The following is a 12,598-nucleotide window of genomic DNA, read 5'->3' as shown; positions in this document are numbered from 1 at the left end:
CCGCATAATGCCCGAGACCACGCCAGCGTGGCCAGCCCGCCTGCGTCGTGCTCCTCGACCGCATAACGCCCGAGACCACACCCACGCGGCCAGCCCGCCTGCGTCATGCTCCTCGGCTCTATGCTCCCGCCCGCACAAGACGAGCTCGACCTCATGCCGCCTGAGACTACTGCAGCACCAGGGGACGAAGCCATGCCTCGGACTCCCCCCAATTGCAATAACCGACGCATAGCTTCTTCCGGGGGGGGGGAATATGATAGGGGTAATAATGGCGGCATGACGTGTCACGACGTCGGCCTCACCTGAGCGCCACTCTGCCCAAGGAGGAGGGCAATAACGCTGACTCGACACGCGCTGACGTCATCTGCTCTCAGGCAACGACTTCAGACCCCGCGCGCTTGACCGAGGCAGAGGAGGACGACGACCGACCCTCGCCCATACCCTGCGACAGTTCGGTTCTCCACACAACGTCAGTAGTAGTGTCAGACGCCATCAGAGGTACAATCCTACCTCCCGCAAGCATACACATCAGGTAACGCTAAACTACCCTATAAATACCCCCGAGTTCTAAACGAAGGGGGAGGACACTTCTTGACCAGAAAAAGTCCCTTCCACATCATCTGACTTGATCGTCGGAGGGGTCGGGCCGAGCTTCCGACCCGGCCTGTGTGCAGGAACAAAAGCGAGGTCGCACCTTCCCGGCGCCGCGAGGAGGCTTCGCTCCACACGCAACGTCCCGCCCGGACCATTGCAATCGGCCACCCCGGCTGTCCCGAGGAACGCCGCGCGAGATCCCCCCGCATTCGGACCTGAACCAAGCCGCGACAGCCCCGAGGCCACGGCATACAGTTGTTTCCCGCAAAAGTGTAGCATATGATGTGAGAAAAATAAAATAAATTATTTTATCCTCTCGCCTGGCTATAAATAGAGCACTCCTCCTGTCGTTAATACTCTGTGCGATGGCGGTCAATATTACTGCCATCAAGACGTCGTCGAACGGAGTGTGGCAGGGCGACAACCCCCTCCACTTCGCCTTCCCTCTGCTCATAGTCCAGACCACCATCGTCCTCCTCGTCAGCCGCTCCCTCTCCTTCCTCCTCAAACCCTTGCGGCAGCCCAAAGTCATAGCCGAAATCATCGTAAGTGTCCAACTCTGCATATGAATCTCTCACACACGGCGATTGCAGGGATCCCTTGACGTTCTTGAGCTGGATGTTATGGCAGGGTGGGATTCTGCTGGGCCCTTCAGCCCTCGGCCGCAACAAGACGTACTTGCACAATGTCTTCCCCGCGTGGAGCGAGCCCATCCTCGAGACCGTGGCGAGCATCGGCCTCCTATTCTTCCTCTTCTTGGTCGGGCTCGAGCTCGACCTCCACTCTATCCGCAGCAGCGGCCGTCGCGCCTTCTCCATCGCCGCCGCCGGCATCTCGCTCCCCTTCGCCTGCGGCGTCGGCATAGCCTTCGTCCTCCGCCATGTCGTTTCCGGCGCCGACGAGGCCGGGTATGGCGCCTTCCTCGTCTTCATGGGTGTTGCGCTGTCTATCACGGCTTTCCCCGTCCTCGCGCGTATCCTCGCCGAGCTCAGGCTGCTCAACACCCAGCTCGGGGAGACCGCCATGGCGGCCGCGGCCTTCAACGACCTCGCCGCGTGGGTCCTCCTCGCTCTAGCCGTCGCCATCTCGGGCAGCAGCAGCAGCGGGAGCCACCGGAGTCCGATGGTGTCAATCTGGGTCCTCCTCACCGGCCTCGTGTTCGTGTCCATACAGATGGTGGTAGTGAGGCCCGCGATGGCGTGGGCGGCGAGAAGGACCGAGAGCGGAGGAGGGGAGAGCGAGGTTTGGGTCGCCCTCACTCTCGCCGGAGTTCTCGTGTCAGGATTCTTCACGGACTTCATCGGCATCCACTCCATCTTCGGGGCGTTCATCTTCGGCCTCACGGTGCCAAAGGAGGGCGACTTCGCCAGGAGACTAACGGAGAGGATCGAGGACTTCGTGTCGGTGCTGCTGCTGCCGCTGTACTTCGCATCAAGCGGGCTGAAGACGAACGTGGCAAGCATCAAAGACGCAACATCGTGGGGCATTCTAGCTCTGGTGATATGCACCGCGTGCGTGGGGAAAATAGTTGGGACATTCGTGGCTGCCATGGCGTGCAGAATGGAAGCGAGGGAGGCGATTACGATGGGGGTGCTCATGAACACCAAGGGCCTGGTCGAGCTCATCGTTCTCAACATCGGCAGAGAAAGAAAGGTGCGCAAACTTCCCTGTTCCTTCACGTCTGGTTTTTCCCTTTCTGCTGTAGTCGTCGGGTTACAATGACGGGAGGGGAAAACCATGTTTTCGTGATGTTAGCAACGGTTGAAAAGGCAACGCCGTGGTTCACACAACACCCACTCGGCGTTTGAGAAAATTACACGCTGTAGTTTGACTGACTTTTTTTTGTCTCCAGAAAGATAGGTTTTTGAAAATTAAAAAAAAAATCATTTTATTTAAAAACAGCTGTGTATATATAAATATATATATACTTCGGCTGCACGGAATCGAACACCTATCGGATCGCATATTTCCAATCACTGTAGTTCTCTGTTGTCCCATCTTGGGATGAAATCTAACAGATGGAGAACGCTGTGGCGCGTGCAGGTGCTCAACGATGAAGTTTTCGCCATCATGGTTCTGATGGCGCTCTTCACTACCTTCATCACTACCCCCAGCGTCATGGCCATCTACAAGCCCGCCCGCGCCGGACGCTACACCCATGAACATCGCAAGCTTCACCGCTCCGCCTCCTCCTCCGTCCCCTATCCCAAGGAGCTCCGTGTGCTTGCTTGCGTCCACGGCCCCCGTGACGCCCCCTCCCTCATCAGCCTCCTCGACACCATTCGTGGCGCCGACACCAACCGGTGCCCTCTCAAGCTTTACGTGCTAAACCTCGTCGAGCTTACCGACCGCCCCTCCTCCATCGTCATGGCCCGCCGCAGTGGCCTCACATTCCGCCTCCGCCGGGAGGCCCGGGACCAGGTCGCCCTCGCCTTCGACGCTTACGGCCAGCTCGGCCGCGTCCACGTCCGCTCCACGACCACCGTCTCCTCCATGGCCGCCATGCACGAGGACGTCCGCGACGTCGCTGAGCAGAAGCGCGTCTCCCTCCTCATCGTCCCTTTCCACAAGCACCAGCACCGCCGCGACGGCGCCGTGGAGAATGCCGGGCCCGCTCGGCGAGCTGTCAACCAGAGGGTCATGAGGGAGGCCCCTTGCTCCGTTGCCGTACTCGTGGACCGGGGCTTCAGCGGCGGAAGACAGGTGGGGTCGGCCGAGGTCGCGCGCGAGATCTGCGTCGTCTTCTTCGGCGGGCCCGACGACCGGGAGGCGTTGGCGCTCGCCGGGAGGATGGCGCAGCACCCTGGCGTGCGGGTCACCGCAGTGAGATTCGTGCCCGAGAAGAAGGGCGACGTGGAGCGGCCCAGCGTCACTCTCAGGCCGTCGCCACTGAAGAACGCCGACGAGAGCTACACCTTCTCCACCGCCGTCATGGACCGCCAGCGAGAAAAGGTTAGCCTTCTTCATGGATCGGATTCCATCTTTACGTACGCGCGAACTACGGATTCGTCGAGGAATTAATCTTTGCCGTTGCAGGAAATGGACGAGGCGGCCGTGGCAGCATTCCGGAAAAAGACGGAGGGGGGGACAGCGAGGTACGAGAAAAGGCCGGCAGGGAACGTGATAGAGGCAGTCCTGAAGATTGGGAAGAGCGGGGAGTTCGAGCTGGTGGTGGTGGGGAAGGGGCGGTTCCCGACGTCGATGGTGGCGGAAATCGCCGAACAGCCAGCAGAGCATCCGGAGTTGGGGCCCGTCGGCGACATGCTGGCCTCGTCGAGCCACGGAATCGCCTCATCGGTGCTGGTGATCCAGCAGCACGACATGCTCCATTCCGAGGAGACTCCGGTGTCCGTGGTTGTCGACGCTGAATCCGCGGTGGTGGATATCGTCGACACCTATGATACACCCTTCCCGACGTCGATGGTGGCGGAAATCGCCGAACAGCCAGCAGAGCATCCGGAGTTGGGGCCCGTCGGCGACATGCTGGCCTCGTCGACACCTCCGATACACCCGACTAACTGGATACACCCAGCTAAATAGAGAATTGGCGCTTAGCACATGAAAACATTCATATCAATCTATATGACAAAGAATCGGTAAGGGAGATACATCGATATATCTTAGTGTAGCATATATCGATATATTCGGTATAGCTTGATATATATCGTAACGACTTTTGGTGAATCTTTACGCCGTGATCGATGTGTCAATACGACTCGATCCAATCCTAGATGCGTGAGGTTGCCCACACAAATACTCGAATGGTGTAAGCGAGTGGCAAGTCGGATTGGGTTTGAGCCTCGTCTCTCAAGTACGGTTTTCTCTCTTGGCAAGTGGCTTGTTTCTTCGTTGCTAGGCTCCTGATCGTAGGTCAAGGTCGGGAGGAAAGTTTTTCGACTCAACCACTCCGAAGCTTAAGTTAGTGTCGAGTGAAGTAAAAGGAAGTTGAATGCTCAAAGTTCTTCCCCTAGCATTGATCAAGGGATTGACTTTTATACCTGCGAAGGGAGGATCGACCATACACGATCCGTTAATAATTATCGACTTCTCGAGCAACTAACTTGTACTTTGCGAATAAGTGCTAATCGACCTGTATGAATCTACATCGTATGGCGTCGTTCCGAGTTCTCCGGAACGACTCTACGATGTTCGACACCAACATGTACGGACCTATGCCGTGACAATGTTCCAAGCTTTCTGGAACGACTCTACAATGTTGGACATCGACTTATACAGTGCGAAAGCATGTGGTCACCCGTTCGAATCCTAGATGTTACATCATGTCAGTATGAAGCTCTTTTGTTAGCACTATCGTGGTCACCAACGGCTACCATGTGAGTGGTACTGAATATGTCATAATCAATATATGATACGTTAAATCTTGCTATAAACTACCACTAAATCTTTTTATCCACTGGAAAAAGGAATGCTGTATACATGTACATATATCCAATTTTGATTGTGTGTGATGCTGATTCCGGAGGAACCTTCAGATACCGGGGAAGCAGCAAAATAGCATTGACGAATTAACCTCGATGACCACTGTGAGACAAATGCCTCCCAAGCTTTAAATAATAGTTAGCAACTGTAAAGTTGGAAATAAAAAAGGATCCAAACAATAATATGGATCCATCTCCATATTCTCAACCATCCGACTGCACCGCACGAACTGCCTTATGCTGAGAGAAAGCATTGCATCAAAGGAGGAGCAATCAGATGCGAAGCATTTGGAATCCCCAATATGCTCTGTGACTGCAAATTTAACATTCACGAATAATCATGCCATGTAAAGAAACGATGCGGTAAACAAAGTTCAAATATCTGTTGTAAATGATATGAGTATGAGCCTGAAAATAATATAACATGTTATGTTGGACATTCTCCAAAACCTAATTTAAAAGACAACAAAATCCAAATGCAACCGAACATGTTCCACATTACTAAGAATTCCAATAATCGACGCACAATAAATACAATGTAACAAGTAAATAAATCACCAATCAAAAACACCAACATGAGCTGCCGATCAAATACCATGATCACAAACCACCTAACATGCGACACAGTATGCCAAACCCAATATCATCATCAGATCCTTCAAATGGCTATTTGAAATTAGTGCTAATAATCAAGCTTAAACTAGTAGAGTCGAACATTAAATAACTCGATTAATTTAAAACATACCTTCATTAAAACTCAGAAACCTGGAATGAAAAAGGCTACTGCACACTTATCAACATACCAAGAAACATATTGCAATAAGAAATTCTATAAATCAGATGGCATATGATCCTAATACTGGATCCTTCAAACAAAGTTTTCATACTACCGGAAATCAAGTTCACTTGGACTATTCATATGTAAAATGGTCATGATGAATAAAATCGCTTAAAGATTGGAATGATATGCAAACCAATCGGTTGACAAAATTAACCCTAATGCAAGAATATATATAAAAGCTATAGCAGATAAAACAAATAACAAGCAACATAACATTTTCGCCCTTCAAAAGGAGAATCCAAAAGTGAGTAGAATAGTAGATCAGAATAAATTCACAAGGAATATGATGAAGGGAGTTTATACTATTCAAATATTCACCATAGATGCATTATCATACGATTCAACTCCAAAGCCAAACCAGCTGGAACTAAAAGTAATTTGCACATATTGCCAGCCAAATGCTGAGCTTACACACATCACCAAGGAAACATTACATTTATATATGAAGTAAATTTCTATGCAAGTTAATCAGTATAGCACATAAGGCAGATAGTAGGCACCATTAATTAGTAGGCATCATATAAATCAGAACGAAGTATTGTCATTATGTTGCCTCTGTAAAGCAATATTAATTTGCTGACTCGAATATAAAAGAATAACGAACCTCCTTTAACTTGAGGAGATACTTATAAAACATCCTGCTAATAAATGGAGGCCCATATACAAATGTCATCAGGATCCTCACCAATATGGTAATCAACATACTGCATGAAGCAATTAGGCATAGCATATACAAAAAGAAGATACATATACACAGTTCATCAGACAAAAGGTACGTTGATGACTTACACAAACTAAAAAGAGAAACAAATTCAGGTGCAAAAAAGAGATAGCAAAAGAGAATCAAAATCCACATATTTATACATGAACAAGAGGGTATAATCAATGCAAGACTACAATAATTAGCTACTGCATATGAACAATAAAGAACTTCCAACATCCATCAAAACAAAACCTCAACCATGTTCGATGTAAACTAAGACGGTCCAACAGGGGAACATCTTCAATCTGACATCTCAAATCAGTTGCATGCGCATGACAAGTTATCATCCTTCTACCACATGAAAATAGTTAACTATCAAGTAGACCACCACAAAATTTCACAAACACGAACAAACTTACAATGCTTAAATCCAGACAAAGTTTCTGCTAAACGGCAGCGGAAATATGCATAATCTATCCATTATCAAACATCAAAACAAGAGCCAACGAACACTGCTAATTGAAAGACAATCTAGTTGCCATTTTTCCACCAGCAGAAATTAGTATATTACATAACAGCAACCGTCTTCCACCAGAATAAAAGGCTAAATTAAAAGCAGCAAGGTTCAAGATGAAACCCCAGGTTCCCAGATCTGCCAAGATCCAGTCAAGACCGAGTCGATAACCGTTCAAGAGCTGGTAAACTTAGTGACAGCCTTGGTGCCCTCAGAGACCGCGTGCTTGGCAAGCTCACCGGGGAGGACGAGTCGGACGGAGGTCTGGATCTCGCGAGAGGTGATGGTGGGCTTCTTGTTGTAGCGGGCGAGACGAGAGGCCTCCTGAGCGAGCTTCTCAAAGATGTCGTTGATGAAGGAGTTCATAATGGACATGGCCTTGCTGGAGATGCCGATGTCCGGGTGGACCTGCTTGAGCACCTTAAAGATGTAGATCTTGTAGGTCTCGGTCCCCTTCTTCATCTTCTTCTTCTTCTTGTCGCCGGCAGAGGCAGCGCCGTCCTTGGAGGGGAGGCGCTTCCCGGCCTTTGGCTTCTTCTCCGCCGGAGCCTTCTCGGCCACGGACTTCTTCTCCTTTTCCTCGGCCGGCTTCTCAGCAGCAGCAGGCTTCTTCTCCGCCGGCTTCTTCTCAGCTTTGGGCGCCATCGGGATCGCGATCGGGCAGCAGAGGGATGAGAGAGGCGAGGGAAGACTTCGGAGAGGCAGGAAGAAGGGGATGTGGTTCGAGGAACCTGACCATCGGCATTTAAAGAGAAAGTCTCTGGGTTTCGATTGGGCATCATGTAGTGGTTCCGGATAGATGACGTGGAAGAGATCGCGTCGTTTGTACGTAGCGTGATGGACGGCTGATAATGGTTGAGGGAGAGGTTCGGTGAGAGCGTGGAGGCTTGTTATTGGATGATGGTTTCGGTCCGGATGGACGACGTGGCCGATGGGTCGGTGGTAGGAGTAGTGCGCGGGGAAATCACGCTAGTGAGATGGGCTCGAATCCTGTCACTTAGCAGCCACATCCCACCGCTGCTCGACACCTTTTTTATTTCGAATAAAAGGATTTTTGTAGTGAAATTATTTTTTACCGTATTTTCTAACAACGTAACACGCCACGAATAAAAACAAAAAATTATATGCTTGACGTGCTTATGACTCCATTTATCACTAACATGTACAAGCCAACTATTTCTTATATGAAGTAATTTAAATGCTTATAAGAGCCAACTATTTCTTACTGACTATATGGTATTTTTTATAATCTACTAGAAATTTTCATCAGGAAAAAATATTTTTTTATATAAAGCTATACTGGAGATTATGTTAAGACACTGAGAATGTCTGCTGGTCACAAGGGAAAGAATTTTAAAGCCATATCGCGTTGCCTATGGAATTCCTTCACTTGCGGTGGTGTGGTCGGTACCGAGGAATGTTTTGGCAAAGATGTAGCTGGGTAATGGCGAACATAGAACGAGAGGAGAGACCATCTGAAGATCACCTCAGAGTGTCCACCACACATTACTCAACCAGGCCAAAAAGAAGAGAAAGAACAGGAATTCTCCACGAATCACTTAGAAATGATCTTATCCTCGATCCAACCCTATATCAGATAAGAATCAGGACATCTGACTGGAAATGACATCCGTCCCTTGGATGCGCCAATCCAATATCAAGTGCTTCACGAGTTCATATTTTGATTTAGGTCATAAACAACACTCTCATTTCACTTGCACTACTTGATGCATCATGATCAGCGCCTTCTCATTATTTAGACAGATTCTTCCTGGCAGGGCTTTGATCATATTCAATTAACTTTTTTAGCATATCCATTTCACAAGGCTGGTTAGGCAACTCCACCATCCAATGTCACCAAAGAGCAATGGACTTTCTAACTTCCCTTACAAGATGGGTAATCAAATGCAAAAGCCTAGCCTGAATGACACATTAATGGTTATGTTTTACTGAATCAGCACCAAATCCATTATGTTCTCCAACAATCTAACGCTCATGCTAATTAAAGGACATGATTACCTATGCTACCGATTGCATTTGGCAAATCTGCAACTTGATACCCCTCTTTCGATCAAAACTACCAATACCATAGAAAGAAGAAAACATAAACCTCAAATGGCTGTCAGAATGAAATCATTCTTTAACTGAGTTAAACAGTTTAAAGCCTACCTATCAAAAACATAGACATCTATCTTAATAATACCATTAACATGTCATTTAATGTTTCAATTTCATACAAATTTTCAAGCAAGTGCAGGAAAATCCACTAGAATAAAAGCATCTTCTACATAGTCTAGTAAATGAAACAATGCAAAAGATACTTGGAAGAACGTCAGAAAAATCAATACGGGAAAACACAAGAATCGATGTGGAATCAGCAAAAAGGGGGCATAAATTGACTTGAGCTTCCACAGAAAATTATCGAGACAAGCTTGAATGCTGTCAAACCAGCAGAACCACAAATACGATCAGCTTGTAAAAATCAGGCTGCATGTAGAAACTTATGTCATAGGTCTGACCAGGAAACAGTTCAGCAAGATGTACCAAATTGAAAGATGCATAAAGGAGGCAAAGAAGACCAGATGGTATCTAGTGAATTCACCATGTTTGGAACTATAAACATTATGATCAACTAGCTTGCAGGAGGTACACTTCCTCTGAATTATCAGGAGATGCTCAATTTGCACGGCTTCTAAAGACATCGAGGCCCATCTCCGTAGGATCAGTTGCTTGCAGTTCGACCTGGATACCATCCAACTCCCTCTTGAATCTGTCCTTGGAGCTTGCATAAAGCATCTTGCTTCTCACTCTTGAGGAGTCAGGGGACCTTCACATGAGGAAGGTGAAATATGAGGTAGGTTAATGCCTCGAGTACATTAGGCCTAGTTCTTCATTTAAATGCAAAAGAAAACTTACCATGCAATAAAAAAGATCTTACTCTTTTGCAAGTTCTCTTCAGTCACAAAATCAAAGTCATATATAGCATATCTGCATTCATCGGTAGGGAGGCTGGCAGCAAAATCCTCATAGCTCGAGGAGGGCTCGCCGACCTTCTCCACAACGACCTCCTTCTGCTTCTCGTCGATCTTGAATATTACGAAACGGTAAGTTCTTTTCGCCTTCAATTCCAAGAATTTAAGCTTGCAGTCGTCGTTGACTGCCATTCCAGATGCCGCGTTTGCCTGTGCTAGACGGTGTTGAAATTCGCACGCATAAATTAATACCATCAGGAAGTAAAATTGGTAGATTAGGCCGAAGCAAATATATTTGTATCAGGCCTTTTTTTTTTGGTGAATTTGATTGAAATATGATGAAAATAAATTACCAAAAAAATCTGCACCAAAAAAATGATGAATCCCACCTAAGAACAACCAGGGCACCCTTCCACGAAGCGAAGAAAAAAAAATACAGCACGAAATCCATCCATAAATTATATCGATCCATCACTTGCTCCAAAGGATCACCGCAGAAATTAAATGATAACAGCATAAAAGATGGACAACAACGTAAACCGATTATAATCCGCTCAGATCCATCCATAAACCGCCGCAAGCACAAGACCGTACAAAATCACAGCAGAAACACATCCAAGCGAAATCGAGTCGGTCGATCATAGATCGGACAATATGGAAACAAGAATGCTACATTAAAATGATCATAGAACACGGATCTACTACAACTGGCGTCAGAGCAGCGAGAACAGGAGGAATCACATACCATTCTTAAGGGGGCGGCGATTGCAGCGAAGAGATCGGTGGAGAAAATCTAGGGAGAGAGAAACGGGTGGTCTGAGAACAGAGGTTCGCGGAGAGCACAAACCCAAAAGGGATGAGAACCGTCTCGCTCTGGGCCTTGCTTATTGTGCCGAGGACTACTTGTGACAGAAACTCTAGACCCACCGGCTGCAAACGGTACCCGCGTCGCGTACGACCAAGAGGTCTCCTGGGGCCCAAAGATTCCTATCAATAAGCACACGAGTAGGTGCTGCGAGTAGGACAAGGGATGACTTGATGTCAAAAGTAACGGCGCAACGGACGGTCGTCACCGGCTTTCCCCTAAAGAGCAACGTGCGTCCACTAAAAAGAAGCCACGGCGACACCGAGCAACGACGCGGAGTTAACGGCGTTTCCTTTGGGTGAATTGAATTCCTCACGCAATTTTACACATGGATCCTTGGCACACTTATAATTTTGTAGAAGCCCTCCCTGCACACATCATAGGCAGTCACACGACTACGCTTGTAGATATCTATCTTTAGTGAGTAAATTCCACCGATATACCCAACTCAGACATCATGATCACTTGTGTTATGATGATCATAACAAATATATTAAAATGCTTCCCGTACTATCTTCTCACGCATTGGATATTTAATGCTGTGTTAACATCTTAATGTCCTAGATCGAAAATTGGTACGCTGTTAGAGGGTCGTTGGCGTTGAGTACGAGTCGTTGGCGTTGGGTAGGAGTTAACTGTAGCGGTTTCGGTCTTCTGGGGAATCGGGTTAAAAGAATTTTTCAACTCAATCTCTTGAACGCTTAAATTAGCTACGTAGGGTTAAAACAATATAAGGTTCAAAGTCAGATTCTCGTTCAGACATCAATGATTGATTTTTATACTTGAAAAATTAGTAGAGGGGGATCACGAGTGCGACTGATAGAGATTAGCCCGTGCATCTTTCTATGAGGCATTCAGGTGAACTTTCAACTCGTATAGCCCGTGATACCAATAGAGGACAACAGAGGAGTCATCATCTATCAATCAAAACATCCGACAAGACTGACTCAAGTGGCTTCTCATGGGCTATTGCTTGTAGGGGCCAACCAAGAGAGGGTACTGGTCAGCTCGATCGCATGGGAGGCACCATAAATTCGATAAGACTGACTCGAGCGACTTCTTATGGGCTATCGCTTATAGGAGCCGACCAAGGAAGGGTGCAAGTAGGCTCAATCACATGGGGGGCACCGCCCCTCGACGATCGACCCGTACTACCTCTCATGTGGTGATCTACGATAATCAATAGGTCACTATCCCATTATCGATCATGGAGGGGATGATCTGAACCTTATATCTTTCACATCAGTTTCTTCGTGATAGCTAACGACATAGTATAATTGATGTTAAAATATATTCATTATATTATTGGAGTCAAAAGATCGTGTCTTTGGTAAGTAATGAACAATAAAGTTCAAATTTGTTGGCTCATACTTTTGTGATTTAGAATGTGAATTAGGAAGGCATGATGTGATGTTCACATGTTTAGCCATCACCATTAGTTGGAAGTATTGATCGCCCATCACAGGAATACTGGATAGAAATTTCGACCAAATCATATGGTTTCAGAATCGATTGTTTCAACTTTACTAAATTTAATATCAAAAGTTCTCGTTCCATCGATTTTGGATCTAACTGAACCACTTCTTCTAATTGATAAAAAGATAATAATAATAGCTCTATCAATATTCAAATATAAATCAAATCTAAGAGAGGATCTCACTCTTGCAACT

At 47.2% G+C, this 12,598-nt stretch overlaps 3 protein-coding genes across 3 annotated transcripts; 1 reads left to right on the top strand and 2 right to left on the bottom strand.

The window, feature by feature from the left end:
* The first annotated feature begins 932 nt into the window (after window positions 1-932).
* LOC135615791 (cation/H(+) antiporter 20-like) lies at window positions 933-4,290 on the top strand. The gene is made up of 4 exons (XM_065114757.1): window positions 933-1,139; window positions 1,225-2,247; window positions 2,638-3,546; window positions 3,631-4,290. The coding sequence occupies exons 1-4, from the start codon at window positions 960-962 to the stop codon at window positions 4,132-4,134; spliced, it is 2,616 nt and encodes an 871-aa protein (XP_064970829.1). The 5' UTR covers window positions 933-959; the 3' UTR covers window positions 4,135-4,290.
* Window positions 4,291-7,030: 2,740 nt separating this feature from the next.
* On the bottom strand, window positions 7,031-7,998 carry LOC103989754 (histone H2B). The gene has a single exon (XM_009408704.3). It carries the CDS (start codon window positions 7,734-7,736, stop codon window positions 7,266-7,268), a length of 471 nt encoding a protein of 156 aa, XP_009406979.1. The 5' UTR covers window positions 7,737-7,998; the 3' UTR covers window positions 7,031-7,265.
* A 1,566-nt stretch (window positions 7,999-9,564) lies between these two features.
* LOC135581547 (actin-depolymerizing factor 2) lies at window positions 9,565-10,968 on the bottom strand. The gene is made up of 3 exons (XM_065114759.1): window positions 10,809-10,968; window positions 10,008-10,273; window positions 9,565-9,918 (listed from the first exon to the last, which is right to left on the bottom strand). Exons 1-3 carry the CDS (start codon window positions 10,809-10,811, stop codon window positions 9,768-9,770), a joined length of 420 nt encoding a protein of 139 aa, XP_064970831.1. The 5' UTR covers window positions 10,812-10,968; the 3' UTR covers window positions 9,565-9,767.
* Window positions 10,969-12,598: the final 1,630 nt, after the last annotated feature.

The sequence above is a fragment of the Musa acuminata genome, chromosome BXJ2-6 (assembly GCF_036884655.1).
Source record: "Musa acuminata AAA Group cultivar baxijiao chromosome BXJ2-6, Cavendish_Baxijiao_AAA, whole genome shotgun sequence".
Lineage (NCBI taxonomy): Eukaryota > Viridiplantae > Streptophyta > Magnoliopsida > Zingiberales > Musaceae > Musa > Musa acuminata.
Note: the sequence above shows the minus strand (reverse complement) of the source record. Positions and strands in the feature narration are given on the sequence as shown.

Excerpts from the sequence above, each read along its gene's own strand:
- LOC103989754 (XM_009408704.3), bottom strand. The coding sequence starts at position 7,736 with ATGGCGCCCAAAGCTGAGAAGAAGCCGGCGGAGAAGAAGCCTGCTGCT.
- LOC135615791 (XM_065114757.1), top strand. The coding sequence starts at position 960 with ATGGCGGTCAATATTACTGCCATCAAGACGTCGTCGAACGGAGTGTGG. Across the intron at positions 1,140-1,224 it reads AAGTCATAGCCGAAATCATC|GGTGGGATTCTGCTGGGCCC; the intron begins GTAAGTGTCCAA and ends ATGTTATGGCAG. Across the intron at positions 3,547-3,630 it reads TGGACCGCCAGCGAGAAAAG|GAAATGGACGAGGCGGCCGT; the intron begins GTTAGCCTTCTT and ends TTGCCGTTGCAG.
- LOC135581547 (XM_065114759.1), bottom strand. Across the intron at positions 9,919-10,007 it reads AAGATCTTTTTTATTGCATG|GTCCCCTGACTCCTCAAGAG; the intron begins GTAAGTTTTCTT and ends CCTCATGTGAAG.